Genomic DNA, 17267 nt, shown 5'->3' on the forward strand with positions numbered 1-17267 from the left:
GAGTTTAGAATACCACTGGGACCTGCAACTTTGGAATTTAATACGATCGACTGGAGTGTGTGTGTGTGTGACTTACAAAGATTCCTGAAAGAGAGACTGGAATTTAGCGCACACAGACGCCAAGCAATTATCAGGTGAATAACAGTAGTCATATGCCTACTGAGAATCGCATTCCACCAGTGCTTGAAACTTCATTGTTATAGCCAAATACCGAATTCAATGAACACATGATGGGAAATGGAACTGAATGCATAACGTGATTTGCAAGGATAAATCCGCATGTGCTATTTCAACAAAAATACAGCGTCCATGCTACTATCATCAACAATTTCTCTTCAAGTCTATATATACATTGTCTACAATGCTTATACATAAAATTCATATTTAATAATAGAAAAAGAGAGTATCGTGAAAAAATGTTCAGCAGTGTGTGAATCAGTGGCACTAGGCAAATAGAAAGTAAAAGTAAATAGCCAAATCAAAGAATCAGTGATGTTAAGGAACCACAAGCATTTAAGAATGATCAAGGCAAAGGCATGGGAGGCTTCCAGCTTGAGAACTCAACCATGTTTCTGTTAACAATAGTTCGATTGTGCAGCCAGAATGTCTCAGCTGATTGGTGAAACTGCCGTACTTTTCTCTGAAGTTCCCACATTATTCCTTGCATTGCAGAACACAACTCAAGTTCTGGAGCATATACCCACAAGCATCTTACTTGTCTACCAGCAGCTATCATCCGCTCTACATCTTCATCTGAAAAGCAAGCTCAAAGTTAACTGCATGACCCAGGACAGCATCCAAAACATGGAAGAAGCAATCATATTTAATTTAACCTGGAATTGATTCTAGATACTCCAAAAGTTCCAGCCCTATTCGAGTAGATGGCCATTTGATTGATATCTGGGTGTAGTCAATCACATTTTGGAAAGGAAATTCTGCTTGATCTGATAATATAACCGGGACACACTCCTGTTTAGCAAATACATAGAATCACTTTAACTGACCTCCATGTGTGTGTGTGTGTGTGTGAGAGAGAGAGAGAGAGAGAGAGAGAGAGAGACCACAAAAAATGACTCATAAAACCGAAGCGTCCAAGAAGACTCTCCACGTGGAGCAACGCAGAACTTTGCATTGCGCAGGTGTTGAAAATATTCCATCCTTCCAAATTTCTCTGGACCGCTGAACTTCAACTCTGGACATTCCAACTGTTTATGACGTCATTATGTATACGCTATATCACTTACAAACATATATGAGCATTAACAGTAATCTTCATCTCAAGCATGATGGAGAATATCCTACCGAAACAAAGTTACAAGGCTGAGTATGTTAAACAGAATGCACAAACAAGTGACAACCCACAAACACTCATAAAGACTCTGTTCCTTTGCCAAAGGAATGCACAAGAACAATATGCAAGTGTCCCCAATCCAATCATTGACTGAAGTCACTGCCAAAGAAATATATTGACTGGATTCAGCTTGCATGTGCAAGAATATGCAATGAAGTGAGCGCAAGAAAAGGCTGATGTTAAGTTTCTACCTACTATGACTGTTCTAACTATGACTGTTCTAACAGATACATATTACATGTTTTATATATGACAGATCAGCTAAGCATGGTCAGTTTCAAAAGCAAAAAAGATGGATACTGAGCCATATGAATATTTCAGAATGTGTGCTTCAAGTTCATACAGAGACCAAAACTAAATCAACAATGAAAGATCCAATATGTTCTTCTACACATCAAGACAAACTCATATGGGTAACCACAAAATCACATAACATCACACAACATACCTAATCTAATCATCAAAAACTGAAAATAAATATATAAATAGATAAATAAAAATACCTTATCTGGATACTGCTTTGCAAGCTCTATTAACTTCAGGCGGCCAACTTTCCCCTGCGCACGACCTAAATAATTCGCCAAATACTTCCTCTTTGATAAAGGTAGAGGTTGAGCCATCGCTGCCCCTCTTTTAGTCATCCCATCTTCAACATTTCCGGGAATGATAATGTCTTTCCATGTATTAAAAGAACTCGTATCTTTCTTATCAGTCCTATCCCCCTACACTAACACACAACCCGACATTCTTAAAGCCATAAGCTTCAAAATCACACACAATTAGGACCATATAGAAACATCAGCAACTCAAGCGGGTAAATGTAGCATGTCATGAAGTACGAATGGTACCTCAGGAGAAAGAATTATGGAACGATTAATGTAAGTCGCCCAAGATCTAAATAAGTGAGCTCCGGCACCACTGCACTCGCACAAAAGCAAGCACATATGCGTCAACATCCCAAAAAACATAGAAGACGAGGATCGATGTGATAAGCATTCTAACAAATCATAGCGAATTCAAGTTGAAGCCAAAGAATGATTATATACCTAGGGAAGACAAAAATGTGATCACGTCCTCCTGATCTTCTAAAGTAGGGCATTTGACTCAATGCCTGAAAAATTGACATCACTAATAAAAATTACAACTCCAGTTTGAATTAAAGAAGTATTATTTAAATTAAAAAAAAAACATTACCTTAACATAAGTGTGGTTAATTTCCTTATCATTCAAACCACCCATCATCCGTACACATTTGGCATAGGCAGGCACAAAGAATAAATTAGCTTCCCCTTTCTTTCTAGTCCTAAATCTCGATTGCAACAACAACCTGTGTATCTTAACCTGTAATTGAGTCGAATAAAATTATAAAAAGAGAGTGAATAATAACTGAAAGCCCTTGGATTTTGCAAGAAACTACCTGAGTGCCCCACTGGCCTTTAACGCAAGCATCAGCAGAGATTCTTCCTTCTCTGCCTCGCAAGAGTTCCTTCAATCCGTCAATTTCGTCTTCCTCGTAGACGTAGATCTTGAGGGAGAGGTGGGTCCCGTAGCCCATCTGGGGCCAGGAGAGAGATCCACCGTCGGAAAAGTGAACGACGTTTTGTGATGTGTGGTCGTGATTTAAGGAGGAGGGAGGGCAAGTTGAGAACGGGTGGTCGAAGAGACGAGTGAGGAAGAAAGTGGAGGCGACTAAGAGGAGAGCGCCAATCTGGTGGGAGCGGGTGCATGGTGGCGTATTGTGGTGGTGAAGAGAGAAGATTCTGGTGGGTCTGTTGTTCGGGCTTCCCATTTTGTTTTCTGTTCTAGTGAAGTGAGTGAGTGACGAGGGGTAGGAGAAGAGAAAATGGGAAAACTTAAAAAATACCCCCAACTATAGCAATTTATTTATTTATTTTATCAAGCTTTCGCATCCTAATTAATGCGAGTGTTTGACTCACCTTTCGATAAGAGTTTTTAAAAAAATTAAAATTAATTTTTTTATTTTAAATAGTTAATATACTAAAATTAAAATATATTATTTTAATATATTTTAAAAAAAATTAAAAAAATAATTATTATCACCATCTCAAACACTCCAAATATTTCTTTTAATTTTTAATAACTATTTTTTGCCAATATAATTAGTCATTAAACCAAAAACTTATAAAAAAGCAGTAATGTTTTTTAAGATTAATTATCCTTTATCACCCAAAATAATCATTTAGAGAAAAAAAAACAGAAAAAACAGATTGTTATCCTGGATGGTTGAAACAAGCATCAAAAAACATGGTTATGAAATCCAATATGGTTATGAAATCCAAATTGGATCATAGTTTCAAGATTTACATGAATTGATTTAGATAATTTACTTTTTATTTTTAAAAAACGTAAATCTAAAATACAATGTTTGATAAAAAAAAAAAAAAAAAACAAGGTTCTTCTATTAAAAAAAAATATTAAAAGAGATCTGATTTTTATTGTGGTTCTAGATACAAAACACTGTGGATTGAAACATTAAAAATATTTTTTTTTCAAATGATGTCTTTGTCATTTGATTGGGAAAAAATTAACCCAGACATATTTCTTTATTACACTATAATGACTATTTTACCTTGAAAAGTTAAAAAAACAAAAACTTTAGGAAAGTGGTTATTTTGTCTTTTTTAAAAAGAAGTAAACAGTTAAGAAAAAAAATTAGCATGGACAGAGGAGCTTCTCTTCATCTTTTTTATTTTTTAAATTGTAAAATAAATAAAATTACCCTTTATTGTAATTCTCAAATAGGGTAAAGAGTAATTGAGTATTTTAATATATTATTTAAATTCAAAAGTGGTAGCACGCACTAGTAAGTGGACGTCGTCTATGTCCTTCGGGTGGTGTATGCGGCACCAAAATTGCACCAGACATTGTCGTCTAAGGCGGTGTTCGATGCGCCTCACCACCCTCATCACAGTAGCGAGGCTCGTGTTCACTACAGTCAGGGAAAGAGCTATGACCGCGAGTTTTTCTCTCCTCCTTCTTTCCTCTCTCTTCTCCTAGAAAATCATGTTGACCATTGAGAAACAAACAAAAAAGTCTGGCTATTTGGTTGTTAAGTTAAATTAAGTCCTTATTTTTTTTATTGCAATGTATTTGGTCTTAAATCATTTATTGAGTTAATTTATTTTTTCAATTTCATCCCTTAACACTTGATTTTTTATCAGATTGCTCATCATTCTTTTAATTGCAATGTATTTAGTTTTGAATCATTTATTAAGCTATTTTTTTTTTATTAATTTCATCCCTTTATTCTTGGTTTTTATATTAGATTTGGTCCTCATTCTTTTAATTGTGATATATTTGGTCTTGGATCCTTTATTGAATTAATTTATCTTTGAGTTTTTTCTCTTAACATTTTAATTTTATATCAAATATGATCTTCATTCTTTTGATTATTATTTTTAGTTGTTCTAATCATTTTCTTAATTGAAATTGTTTTTCAATTTCATCCTTTATGATTTGATATTTTTGTGTCAAATTTGGTTCTCTTCTTTTCAAATCTTCTTTTTTAATTTGTTTTTTCAAGTTTATCCCTAATTATTTTGGTTGGTTGGGAATTTTAAATTGTCATTTTTTTCGTGTTTGTTTTTTATGTTGTGATTCAGCCTTATGATTTGAAAGTTGGACCGGGTTGGCTTCAGGTATTTTTAATTATTTTTAAAAAATTTCATTCATCATCATTGAATTCGTTGAAAATTGATATTCTTTATTTTTTTATTCTTTTGTGAATTAGACTTTTCTTTTCAATTTTACCTTTCAATTTAATATTTAATGATATTTAAGTTTTGGTCCTTAATTTTTTTATTTCTAATTTTGATTCTTAGTTTTTTTTTTTATATCAAACTACGACAAGGACAAAAAGCTTTTGTTTTTTAATTCTTTATTAAATCGTGTTTCCAATTGTTCAAATGGGTTTTCTATGTTACAAAGTAAAAGGTCTCTTTTCTAATTTGTTTGATGTTAGATATCCTCAAACTCAACTTGTTTTTCCTATGTTGAAAACTAGCAAATTCAATTACCTAAACAATAAACATGATATCTTGAATTATTCTATCGTTTATGTGAAACCAGACAATAGAGATCACATAATTCATTTTCTTACAATTTTGGATCTCATGGTTATGTTTATTTTGGCTTCGAAGACGTCCTGGTTTTAAAGAGTGCTTTAAAGAATTTAGCATTTTTAATTTTCATAAAAGTGGCCTCATTTCACACTCACATAGTTGATTCTTATTAAGAGTATCATGCAATACCCAGCTTGAATTTCTCAAGTTATAAAAATTATTAAAAGCTTAGTTTATCTTGATTTCGTTACAAGTAACACTTTTCATAGAAATGAGTAAGAGTGCTATAGCTAAATTAACAAATGATTTGGTTGTCCATTTAGACCTAAATCTTGGGATCTCCAATCAACTAGATTGAGTTGTCATTATGATAATTCTTTAAATATAAGGTATAATTTCATTTTACTCGATGATTTATCGACTTACTCTCTTGTTAAGCATTTTATAAGTGAATTCGCAATATTATCATTTGACTTTACATAGTTAATAGAGATAATTTTATTTGAGAGCAACTATTTTACGGTATTGTGTCTTCAACAAATGTGTCAAGACTTACCATTATATATACACTATTTGGTGCACTACCAATTTCAAATTAGCTATCGCAATGTATACAAATTGTTGGCATATATTTTAGCCAACTTGGAATATCATTAAAAAATATATTAGAAGCCATTCTTTTACAGCTTTATCTTAAGCTATAAACTCAAACTCTTTTAAGGGCTTAAATATGCATGTTTGTTTAGTCCCAAGAGACTACAACTCCTCCAACAGTAAAGATAAATTTATTTGTGAATTTTAAAACTTTAGTTTCAGATATCCAATAAGCATCGTTATACCCTTCAAGTAGAACTGGATATCTCATATAATAGAATCTATATTTTTTACTATTTTTTATGGATGAACCATAACTTGGGATAGACACCCTTACACTTTCATATATTTAGAAGGAGGTATTTGACCATTCCATAACTTATATGGTGTCTTATCTAATTTCTTAAGATGTATTTTATTTATAATATAATTTGCTATAAAATATCTCCCCCACAAGTTCCATGGTAATCTTTAACTTATCAATCTAGCATCATCAATTCTTTTTTCAATCTTGTTTTTAAAATGTTTGAATATTTCTAAAGCCTCATATTCACTTATGAACAAACATGGATAATAATGATTTGTGCAATCATTCATAAAAGTGGTAAAATATATTTTACCATCTCTAACTTGCTCAAAATCTTGCTCACAAATATTAGTGTGAATTAAATCTAGAGATTCATTATTTTTATACATAGAATAAATCAGAAGACTCAACCAAATAAATAAAGGAAGAAGCTTTATTAATTTTAATATTTTTGATACAATAGTCATAACGTTGAGCTTAAAGAGTCTGTATATGACTAATGAACTCTTCTTCGCGTAGACCGATTCATGCTGGTTTTAGTGGTATCCTTCGAATCATCGTGGCCATTTCAATTATTTCTTCTCATGCCCGGTTTAAATTCTATGACTCTTACGAGGCTGATCCATCTGATGAGAATCCGAAAGAATTAATCTTTATTTTATTTTGACCTTTAGAAAGGGATTTTATCAACCACACAGGGCCTCCTCCAATCTTGGAATCAAAAGCTGAATCATGATAAACCTGCCGTGTTGTAGAAGAAAAAGTCCATTCACAGCACAGCTCTAATGGGAATGTACGAGAGGGGGAGGGAAGCAATGATCCTGTCCATGTTCATGAGAAGGTTTCTATTAGTAAAACACCTACTTCCCATTGGATTTCCTTTGAAGCTTGTTTATCAGAAGAGAATCCATCTGTTAACAGATCATAGTTGTATGCTTTTACTTTTGTTTAGACTCATTTACATGGATGCATGAAAAACAATCCATTCGCCCCCTCGATTGTTTTGCTTTGGAGCGATGATTTATAATCGCTGTTGATTTATAATCTCATAAGGGTCAACTTCTTTCTAAAGTTTAAGCTGATGATGCGGCTGGGATCAAGATGAAAGCGCAACAACCTTGAAGGATTTGCTACTTTCCTCATGTTTCTACTTTTAACTAATACTAGTACATTCATCCGCACTATCCGCTGTAAATTGGATTGTTATTTTTCTAAACCTAAAAAGATGTTCAGGGTATAGAGATTTTGGACAGTTTTATTAAATCAAGCAGTTTGATTCTAAAATCTGTCTATTCGGCTTCTTGCCTAGCTCTAATTTTGAATTAAATCGTGTGAAAGTTTGTTCAAAATGAATCATTCAATTTAATGAGTTTAAAGACAAGTTGGACGACTGGTAAAAACATGACATAGATTTTTTTAAAAAAATTTACTCGATATTTTATTTTAATATTGAGATGATGCCAAATTAGATCGACCCCGATCACCTTGCGATCAGGGTCATGTACTTCAATAAGTTTAATAGCTTTATTTTTTTAGATTTTTTTATTTATTTTTATGATAACATTAGATGCTTGCAAAATCGAGCATCAATCCTAAAAAAATATTTATTTGAGATCGTGATAACCCTATGGAAAGTAGAAAAAAATAAACCACGAATTCCGTTTTTCAACCAACCCAATATTGAAAAAGAGTGAAATAAAAAAATTAGAAAAATTAAAAGACCAAAAACTAAAAAAAAAAACATATAAGGTTTGATGGGTAAACCCGCTAAACCCGTGAATTGGATAACTCGGGTCAACACGTCAAACTCGCAACCCGGGTAATGGACTCCATTGGGATTAATAATTTTTTTTTCTAAACTATTGTTTATTTAACTATATTATAACAAAAATAGATAATTATAAAATCAAGCGTCAAACCAATACTAACACTTTTTTAAGACTATGATAATCTCTTAAAAAAAAGCGAAATAAATTATGAAACTCAATTCTCAATCAACTCGATATTGAAAGATAAAATCGCCAAACTCATCAACAAGCTCATGGACTTTCTAAAATTTAATAACATGTTTTTTTTTCAAAACTAGTTTTTTTTAACTATATGATAAAAAAAAAACAGACGATCACATAATCGAGTTCAATTAGAAGGAAAAAAAAAGTATCCTGCTAAACCCGCAAACCGAGACAACCAGGGTTACTTTGTCAAACTCGCAAAATCAGGTCATTGAATTCACAAAGTTTAATAACCTAATTTTTCTCGAAATCATTTTTTATTTAACTAAATTTTTTTAAAAAAAGTAGACTACACTGCAATGCTAAGATTATTTTTTTTATACCAGCCCAATATTAAAATATTTTTTATATATTACAATAACTATATAAAAAACAAATTAAAATAAATTATTAATTCTAAATCTCCATAATACACCATAGAAGAACAAAATAAAAAAAAAATCAGTAAACAACACCAGTAATCAACAGTCTAATGGATGTGGGTGAACAGTGTTTCCCACCCCTTTATACTTAATTAATATTTAATGCTTAATACTTAATTAATATCATGCAGTTTTTAAGTAGCTTTTAACGACTCTATAATGTTGTCTATCCAGTTGCCCTTGAGTATGCTAATGATGCTAGGTCAGTGATCGCGCCTTAGGCTGCACGGCAAACTAATGATGTGAGTATATTTGTTCTGAGGAGTTATCCTGTTTGTTAATATATGCCTCCAACACAACTAGACCTTGATCTTACAGGCTTCTTGTTTGTCCTGAATTTTAAGAGAGGGCCACTAACCCTGCCAGGCGTTGATTATCCTCGGGCTTTAATTGGAGTTACTATTTGATATGCGAACTGAAGATCTTTCGGCCATTTGGATCAATCTGGGAGTAAATGATTCCTGTTGATTACGCAGCACAATCAGCTACTTATCACCACATGGACTTGATTTAAACGGATCTGAGTGGAAGAATTTACAGGTGAAGTTTGGTCGATTGGACTTGATTTACATGAACAGCGTGGGGGTGGTCACAGCTTTTGTCAGATGCTTAAAAACTGGTTAGTCGATCCTTCTTGTCCAGCCACTCGACTCAAAAACTCGAGGGTAGATCGACTCAACTGTGCATTGAAGATCAAAGAGAGCAGAAAACCCGTAGTTTAGAGAGTTCGGGAGAAAATCAAACACCAGTTTTAGTGTCTTCATGACCAGTGTTCAACCGAAACATGCAATGACAGCAATTGGCAGTGAACTTTGCTATATATTTTCGACAGAGCCTAGATGGACCAACCATATAATGTTTTGTTGGTCATTTCTTTCGGGAGAGGAATCTTGCTTTGAGGATCTTAGGTTCAAGTTGATCTAAGAAATAATCTACTGGCTAGTTTACTTCAGCTGAACGCACACGATTGGATCTCTTCGCTATGATGAGTCCATGAGATGAGATGCAATCCTCGCCAAGTAACTATGAGCCAAAATCCCTATGAGCTTGCTTTCTGTTTCTTTTGCGGTACATCAGGTTTTTTCACCTTTCTTTATTTCTGGTCTTATTTTTACGGGTTCAAGCTCTGCTGCATCACTGTAACAGATGCCTTTGTACACTCGACTATAAAGCCTAGGACTCTACTTGTAAAAGAATTGTCAGCTGGTTGAATGAAATAATGGTGTTTCGTCCAGTGATCCAAAAAAAACATATAAAATAAGCATTCTGTTCCGTCTGTTAAAATATATCACAATTTCAAGGGTTTTGGTTTCGAGTTTCCACCCCAGAGCATGTCCTTATGGGGTCCGGTAACTTGTTCTGAGAAGGGCCTTGTTTTTTCCTTTGCTCTGAGAACAATTTCAGAGCCGGTAAAAAAAACAGAGAGAGAGAGAGAAGCAAGGCAGAGAAGTGTACGGCTGTACACTATAAAGACAAGCTCACTTCTCTTTCTTGAGCCAATTATCAGATACGAGATTTGATTGATTGGACGGTACAGACTTAGGGGCATGCGTTGTTACCCTATCAGGTAGAGTGTGGGGCCACATCACGCCACATGTCGTTTCACTATCAGGTCTGAAACCAAACAAATTGGACAGGCAAGCCTTTAATCCGCCGGAGGTAGCAGAGGGAGTTCATCTTTTCCCTGTTTCCCGTGTCCTTCTGTCCGATCAGATTCAACGCTCCAGCCCATGCGAATTGCTATTATTTAGCACTTAGCACAGATTGTTGGTCCTATAGAACAATATTTCCCATTACTGATATGCTCAAGGATTGTATTAGTTGACGATTGGGGATTATAAGTTCGGAATTATATATGTTTTCGATAAACGGAGAAAGTTTTGGTGAATAAATCTTTATTCTCTCGTGAACAATCATAGATGCTGCTAAAAATTAAAATCATGATTTATGATGTCGGTTTTGGGATTGTAATAGTGGTTATGTTTAAAAATATTTTTTTATTTTTTAAATTTATTTTTAATAGTAATATATCAAAATAACTTAAAAACATTTAAAAATTTTAATTTAAAATAAAAAGATTCGATTTGGTTTGGTTTTTATAAAAAAAAACTAACCAAACCGAAATTTTTTTTTTAAAAAAAAAACCAAAACCGGTTCAAACTGATTTGGCTCAGTTTTTCCGGTTTGGCTCGGTTTTTTCCGGTTTGGCTCGGTTTTTTTCGGTTTGGGTTCAGTTCGGTTCGGTTTTTTTGGTTTTTTGCTTATAAAACCGAAACCGAACTGAACCGGCCGGTTTTTTCAAAATTTTAATCGGTTTAATCGGTTGTTTTTTTCGGTTCGGTTTTTTGCTTATAAAACCGGACCGGACCGGCCAGTTTTTTTAAAATTTTAATCGGTTTAATCGTTTTTTTTTCGGTTTGGTTTTTCAATTATTTTTTTTCTAGTTTTTTCGATTTAATCGGCTTTTTGGTGTTTTTGCTCACCCCTGCTGCACCTCCAAAAACAAGATATTATTTATAACATACAAAATTTTTATAATGGCATGGTAAGCCGAGGATAGGCTCCATCATTACTTTTGTGGTATTATTATTTTTTTATTATTATTAATATGGATGTCCTGGCTAGCTTGTGAGTACCTCAACTAATCCTACGGGTCCTGAAGTTAACAACCATGTAAGGCTTTAGTGGCCCTAAGATTTATGAGACTCGAACTGATAATCTATAGGAACGAACCTAGAGCTTGACCAGTAAAATACACCCATCAAAATTACTTTGGTGGTATTATTAATTCCATAAATAGTTGACAAAAATCATATCCATTGTTAAGTCCTGTGAACAGTGGACCTAGGCGCTCAAAATGTCTGCAAAATCTTTTTGCAGAAAGCTTGGCGTGCACGAGTTTTGGGGGTAAGCTAATTAACAGTGGTAGCATCACTTTATTATATTTAATTTCGTGCACCAAAGGCCTAGATAATATTTCTTTGAGAAATGCTTGATAATTCTATAAAATTCATTTATTAAAAATATCAATTTATAAAGACATACAAACTGCAGACATAATTCGACTTTCCGTGATATAATTAGACTTGAGAGATTTACATGGCGACTTGTGACTGGAGTGGGACCCCTGCTTCAACGGTCTGATGAGATGAAATCAAGTCCTCTATTGGAACATTGGATGCTCTTGTACTTAAGTTCATAAAAGTAGAACGAGAGGTGTATCCAGAGTAGCGTGACGAGGTTTTTTTTTTTTTTTTTTTTTTTTATAACTTAGCATAGTAATTTTTTTTTATGAAATAGTACAGCTCCAAAAATATCCAAGGATGTAGTAAATTTGATTGAGTCGCAACTCTCATGTTATATTTAATATTTAAGACATGAAAGTTACATATAATATCTACGACTTATAAAAATAGTTTTTTTAACTATTAACTCTCCGTTGAAAAAAAAATCACATTACTAATTTTCAAGCCTTAAAATACAATCACATGACTAACACATAACTTCGATCATGATTCAGTATTAATTAACATAATTATACAGATGATTAACATAACATAAGATTTATTAAAATTAAACTAATTACATGTAATCATCTATTCATAATTCTCAAAACATATAATATAATTACATCTAATAATCACTCCAGCTCATGGAAGGGTCCGGAGAACCACCTCAACTCGTCAAACCTTAGGTTGGATTTGTAGCAACCATGTAGGTGTGAGGACTAATATCACCCCAACTTATAGATAAACTTAAGATGCTTGTAAATGGACCTAAGATGCTCGTGCACAGACCTGCACAACCACCCCAACTCATCAAACTCGAGGACGGGTCTGCAATATCCATGTAAGGGTCAACACCAATATCACCCTAACTTGTAGATGAGCCTGAGATGCTCATAGATGTACCAACATCCCCAACACTCCCATGATAAGTAATCTCATCTTCAGTTAATACTGGTTCAAGACACTCAACCTCTCTAACCTTTTAAAGTCCACCATGATACAAATTGAGCGTAGTATTGGCCAAGATATGTCTCATCTCATAATCTATAATAACATTAAAAATGTTGAATAAATGTTTTATCTATAAGAATATTGCATACCAATCAATTTTGTCTCAGATATCAAGACATGTAATGCATCAAATTATATAGGCGCCTTAGAAATGTGACCAAGTAGGCGTAATAAAACGATGTGTAATGGTCAGATATCATCTCATATATGTATCCATATCAATCTTTAAATGACATTCTTTAAATATATGATCCCTCCTAACATCCTAAAGATCTAAGTAAGATGTATGAATTACCAACCAATTCATCTCATGCTTACCCTGATGAATGATACTATACAACTCGTCACCAATATCAACATAATTTGGTAAGTGTTGAGATAGATTAGGTTGTCGCATTACATAATCTAAACAATGCATCTCTATAATAATCGAAGCAGTGTAATAAGATCTGTGCTACCCAAAGCTTAGATACCTCCTGGCATATAGACAAAGCTAAAAGTATCAAATCCTATATATATGGCATCCATATAACATATTAAAACATATGAAAGACTTATATTAGATAACATGTCAAAACAAACAATTGACGTTGAAATAAAAAAAATACAATAAATTTATAACTTATACATGATGTGGTTGTTACATGTCCAACTCATCCTAATAGAACTTGTGAACATAAGTGAAATTTACTGTGAAATGTCTAACCCTACACTATCTAACATAATTTATATAAATAACATGTTTTTTTTTTAAAAAAAATATTTTATTTATTATTATCTAGAACCAATTGATAGTGGTCTTTGAGTGTTAGTGTCTAACATATTACTACCCTAAATCTCTGGACGTCCAATAGGAATAAGCTTTAATGACTAGAGTTGTATTTATAACATTGACAATTCTAAGTTAGTATTTAAAAAGTAATTAATTTTAACAATAAAAGTATTCACTATATCATAATGTTTAAAATACTTATATCTAGAGAAATAATAGATGTTTTATATAGTTGTTGGTAAAAATATACAAGCAGCAAACATGACCCTTCAACTATAATTAGGAATGGCCCAAAAGTCCTGAAGTAATGTGAGGAAGAACATTGGTACTGCATTGTCTATAGTACTCATGGAAATAAGACCTTCAAACATATACAATATATATGCCCGAGCATATATAACCAATTGATCCTCTATTTCATATACTGAGGGTCTTTAAATTTATGTCCAACCATGTCAATTTAATTTAGTTGCCCTTGTAAGCATTGACTTGAGGCACCCTTTCTAATAGACAATCATATAAAACATCTTTGTCAACTTACCCTCCATATCCCGTCATTAGGGCTCTATTTATCAATAGGTCATTCAACATGGTGACATCCTGCAATGTCATCTCACCAATATGTAGATGAAAGGTGTGTGTCTCACACTTTTATTGCTCCACCAAAACTACAATCAATGTGTCGTTAATATATATATATATATATATCACGCAACTGACTGATTTCATAAAAACCTGCCTCAATAACAAATAGGTGAACACGCTTATACAACTCCATCAATGTATGATGTCGAGGTATTACAAGATCACCACCTTGAAAATTAAGCAATTTAGTTATTCAAATAGTTAATTTAGTTAATTAAATTTAAAAATGCTATTAATCTAAAGAAGTGAACTCTCTGCTCCAAATATCATCGGATGATGTTGATCCTGCATATGTAGAATCAACATATCATCTGGACCTACCTCAACAATCAAGTGGTACTGTTTATCAATACTTATAGAAGTAGATGAACCATTTCTAGTTCAAATCATGTCCTCATCGAGGTTTTATATCAAGAAATTATTGGCATTGCAATACAATTGAACATTAAATTAGTTGAATTAAAAATATGAATCACAAATGCCACTTACAAAACGCGAGTAGCAATAGCCATTTGCGCCCCGTAAAAGTGTGTTATATCTCCAAACATTGTTTTTTCAATATGGTTTTTGATTAAGTTTTTTTTTATTCTTTTGTAAACCAAAAAAAAAACTCGTAATGTACGGGTTTAGAAAAAATGTGTGAAAAGATCAGCAATGCAGGTAAAGAGTATTGATTTTTTTATCAGTGTGGTCCGCTTCTTAATAGAGTTTTGTATTGAATAAACCAGAGAAAATTGAATGTTCAATCTTCACAATGTTTACTTAGCAACCTAATATATTTATAAATATATTTATAAACCTTGGCGCATTAATTTACTTTATGAAAAGTGATGTAAGGATGGAGAATACCTGAAAATTTGAGTTGTTGGTTGTTATGTGTATAAATAACTTTCTCATCTTTTACTTTTGAGATGTTTTAGAATTTCTCATGAATCACAAATCAAATTGTTTATTGATATGCGAAATTAATGGAAGTAAGCTTGCTAGTTAAGCGCAAAGGTATCCATTATTTAGTATCCGCCATGACAAGATCTCTTGGTAGGGAATTCTAACATCAGTGGTTGCTATGATTGTTGTTGCTGCTGCTTCTTTACTGAAAAAACAGCTAGCTAGTAATTAAACAGCACATACCATTAATTGATTAATAATTCAAAAAGAAAGGGAGCTTTATGAAGCAACATCCATCTTTACGAGAGTGAAAAGACGACCTAATAAGCTTTTCACCACCGCCATATTCATAGTGAAAGGCGAAAGCACCTGGTCAACTTTTCTCAAGCTTTATAGAATAGAAAAAAAACCCATTGCTTGATTCACTATAAATATAAGGACATTTACAAGTTTAACTGAGTTGTGCTCTGCCAGCACTGCAAGAAAATATTATTCTTAATTGATAGGAGGCACGAGGAAATCAAGGGCACTTTCTTTTAGAATCATTTTGATGCTTCACAAGGATAGTTTTTCTTGGAGGCGATAGTTGTGCCAAAGGGCCAGCTATCCAGTACTTGAATGGTTTTGCATGGCTTAAGTTTATATAATCTTCAAATTAAGGAACATGGTTTTTTCTTCTTCTTCTTCTTCTTTTCACTCTTGTAGACTCAGAACTACATAAAGGTGCGGAAATTATCATGAATAATCTCTTACTTTTTTGTAAAATTTGTAAAATAGATCTTTTGTTTTTCTTGTGCAAGGAACTGCGGTGCATGGCATTTGTCTATTACAATTTCATTCTAGGTTATATAAAATTGTGGGCTATTAACACAAAAAAAATCTAAAATTTTGGCATACAAACACAATTATAAAAGTTTTAGTGAAATAATATAGCTTATATTTTCAAAATACAACATATAAAAAAGTTATAATTAAAAATTATGACATTAAAAGAAGAGGAAGGGGTTTAATTTTGCAAGATGTTGCAATTTCGAATCGCAACAAGATAATTTATCGCAATTGGAATCGTGATAGGTTAAAACTATATTATTTCACAAATTATTTTTCAAACTGTGCCATTCCACTAAATTTTTTAATTGATTGTGTTCATTTAAAAATAAAATCAAAATTATATGTATACTAAACGGAATTTGTATAATTGTAAATTTTGCATTTGGTTTATTGTAGTGGTGACAAAATTGTAATTTTTATTTTTTTAGAAAACAAGTTTTTTTCTCTCTTTTTATACTTCGTATTTTTATTATTTTACACTTTGCTTATTTTTCGCCATTTCTTCTCTTATTTTATTTTTTGTAATATATTTTTAGTTTTCTTTTTTTTTTCTTTACATTTTTTTTGGAAAAAAATTATTATTTTTTATTAACACATATGATCTTTACTATATTTTATTATATTTAAATATCGACTTTTTGATTCATGGTTATATTTTTTACTCGATGTCAAAAAACACTTTAAACATCTAGTGTTAGAAAAAAATTATTTAACCTTAGCGATGAGAGTTAAATAGACAAGTTAATACTTTGCTTTTTTATTTATTAGCACAAATTGTTCTCAATATATTTAATTAAATATATTTATATAGACTTTTTAATATATAATTAGAATTAAAAAAAACACATTTAAAAAGTTTCCGGAAAATCACTTTCCAAACTTGCCTGTGTTTATTTGCCAATAGGAAAATTGGTCAATGGAAAACACTTTCCTGTCAAAGAAAAATTTGGCTTTATTTACAGGAAAGTGTTTTCCTTTTATTTTGGACAGAAAACACTTTCTAGAAATTGTGAAAAATTTAAAAATATCATGTTATTTGCTGATTATGTCAAATTTGGTCCTCCAACTTTTGATTGCTATATATTTTGTTTGAATCTTTTTTTTTTCAAATTTATCCCTTAAAATTTAATTTAATTTGATTTTTATATTAACTTTAGTCCTTATTTTTATAATTGTTATTTGCTTTTCTCTTATCATTTTTTAAATTGAAATTTTTTATCTATCAAATTTGGTCCTTATTCTTTTGATTGTTACTTATTTTATTTAAAATAATTTATAAAATTATAATTATTATTATTTTAATTTCATCATCTTTCTATTTTTTTTGTTTGTTAGATTTGATCT

The 17267-nt window shown here is 32.1% G+C and overlaps 1 protein-coding gene across 2 annotated transcripts; it reads right to left on the reverse strand.

Annotated features, from left to right (window-relative positions):
• Nucleotides 1–260: 260 nt before the first annotated feature.
• On the reverse strand, nucleotides 261–3199 carry LOC7492444 (probable glucuronosyltransferase Os03g0107900). Of its 2 annotated transcripts, XM_002307441.4 has the most exons (8): nucleotides 2769–3197; nucleotides 2546–2692; nucleotides 2398–2462; nucleotides 2200–2269; nucleotides 1855–2073; nucleotides 1062–1205; nucleotides 834–969; nucleotides 261–753 (listed from the first exon to the last, which is right to left on the reverse strand). In XM_002307441.4, the coding sequence occupies exons 1-8, from the start codon at nucleotides 3138–3140 to the stop codon at nucleotides 524–526; spliced, it is 1383 nt and encodes a 460-aa protein (XP_002307477.4). In that variant the 5' UTR covers nucleotides 3141–3197; the 3' UTR covers nucleotides 261–523. The 2 variants fall into 2 exon arrangements, with proteins under 2 accessions (XP_002307477.4, XP_024456372.2); XM_024600604.2 differs by lacking the exon at nucleotides 1062–1205 and having other exon boundaries at nucleotides 2769–3199.
• Nucleotides 3200–17267: the final 14068 nt, after the last annotated feature.

This window comes from Populus trichocarpa, chromosome 5 (assembly GCF_000002775.5).
Source record: "Populus trichocarpa isolate Nisqually-1 chromosome 5, P.trichocarpa_v4.1, whole genome shotgun sequence".
NCBI classification, from domain to species: domain Eukaryota; kingdom Viridiplantae; phylum Streptophyta; class Magnoliopsida; order Malpighiales; family Salicaceae; genus Populus; species Populus trichocarpa.

Coding starts and splice junctions, on each gene's coding strand:
- LOC7492444 (XM_002307441.4), bottom strand. CDS start 3,140: ATGGGAAGCCCGAACAACAGACCCACCAGAATCTTCTCTCTTCACCAC. Junction 2,270..2,397: donor CACATTTTTGTCTTCCCTAG/GTATATAATCAT, acceptor GTGCGAGTGCAG/TGGTGCCGGAGCTCACTTAT. Junction 2,074..2,199: donor CCATAATTCTTTCTCCTGAG/GTACCATTCGTA, acceptor GTGTTAGTGTAG/GGGGATAGGACTGATAAGAA.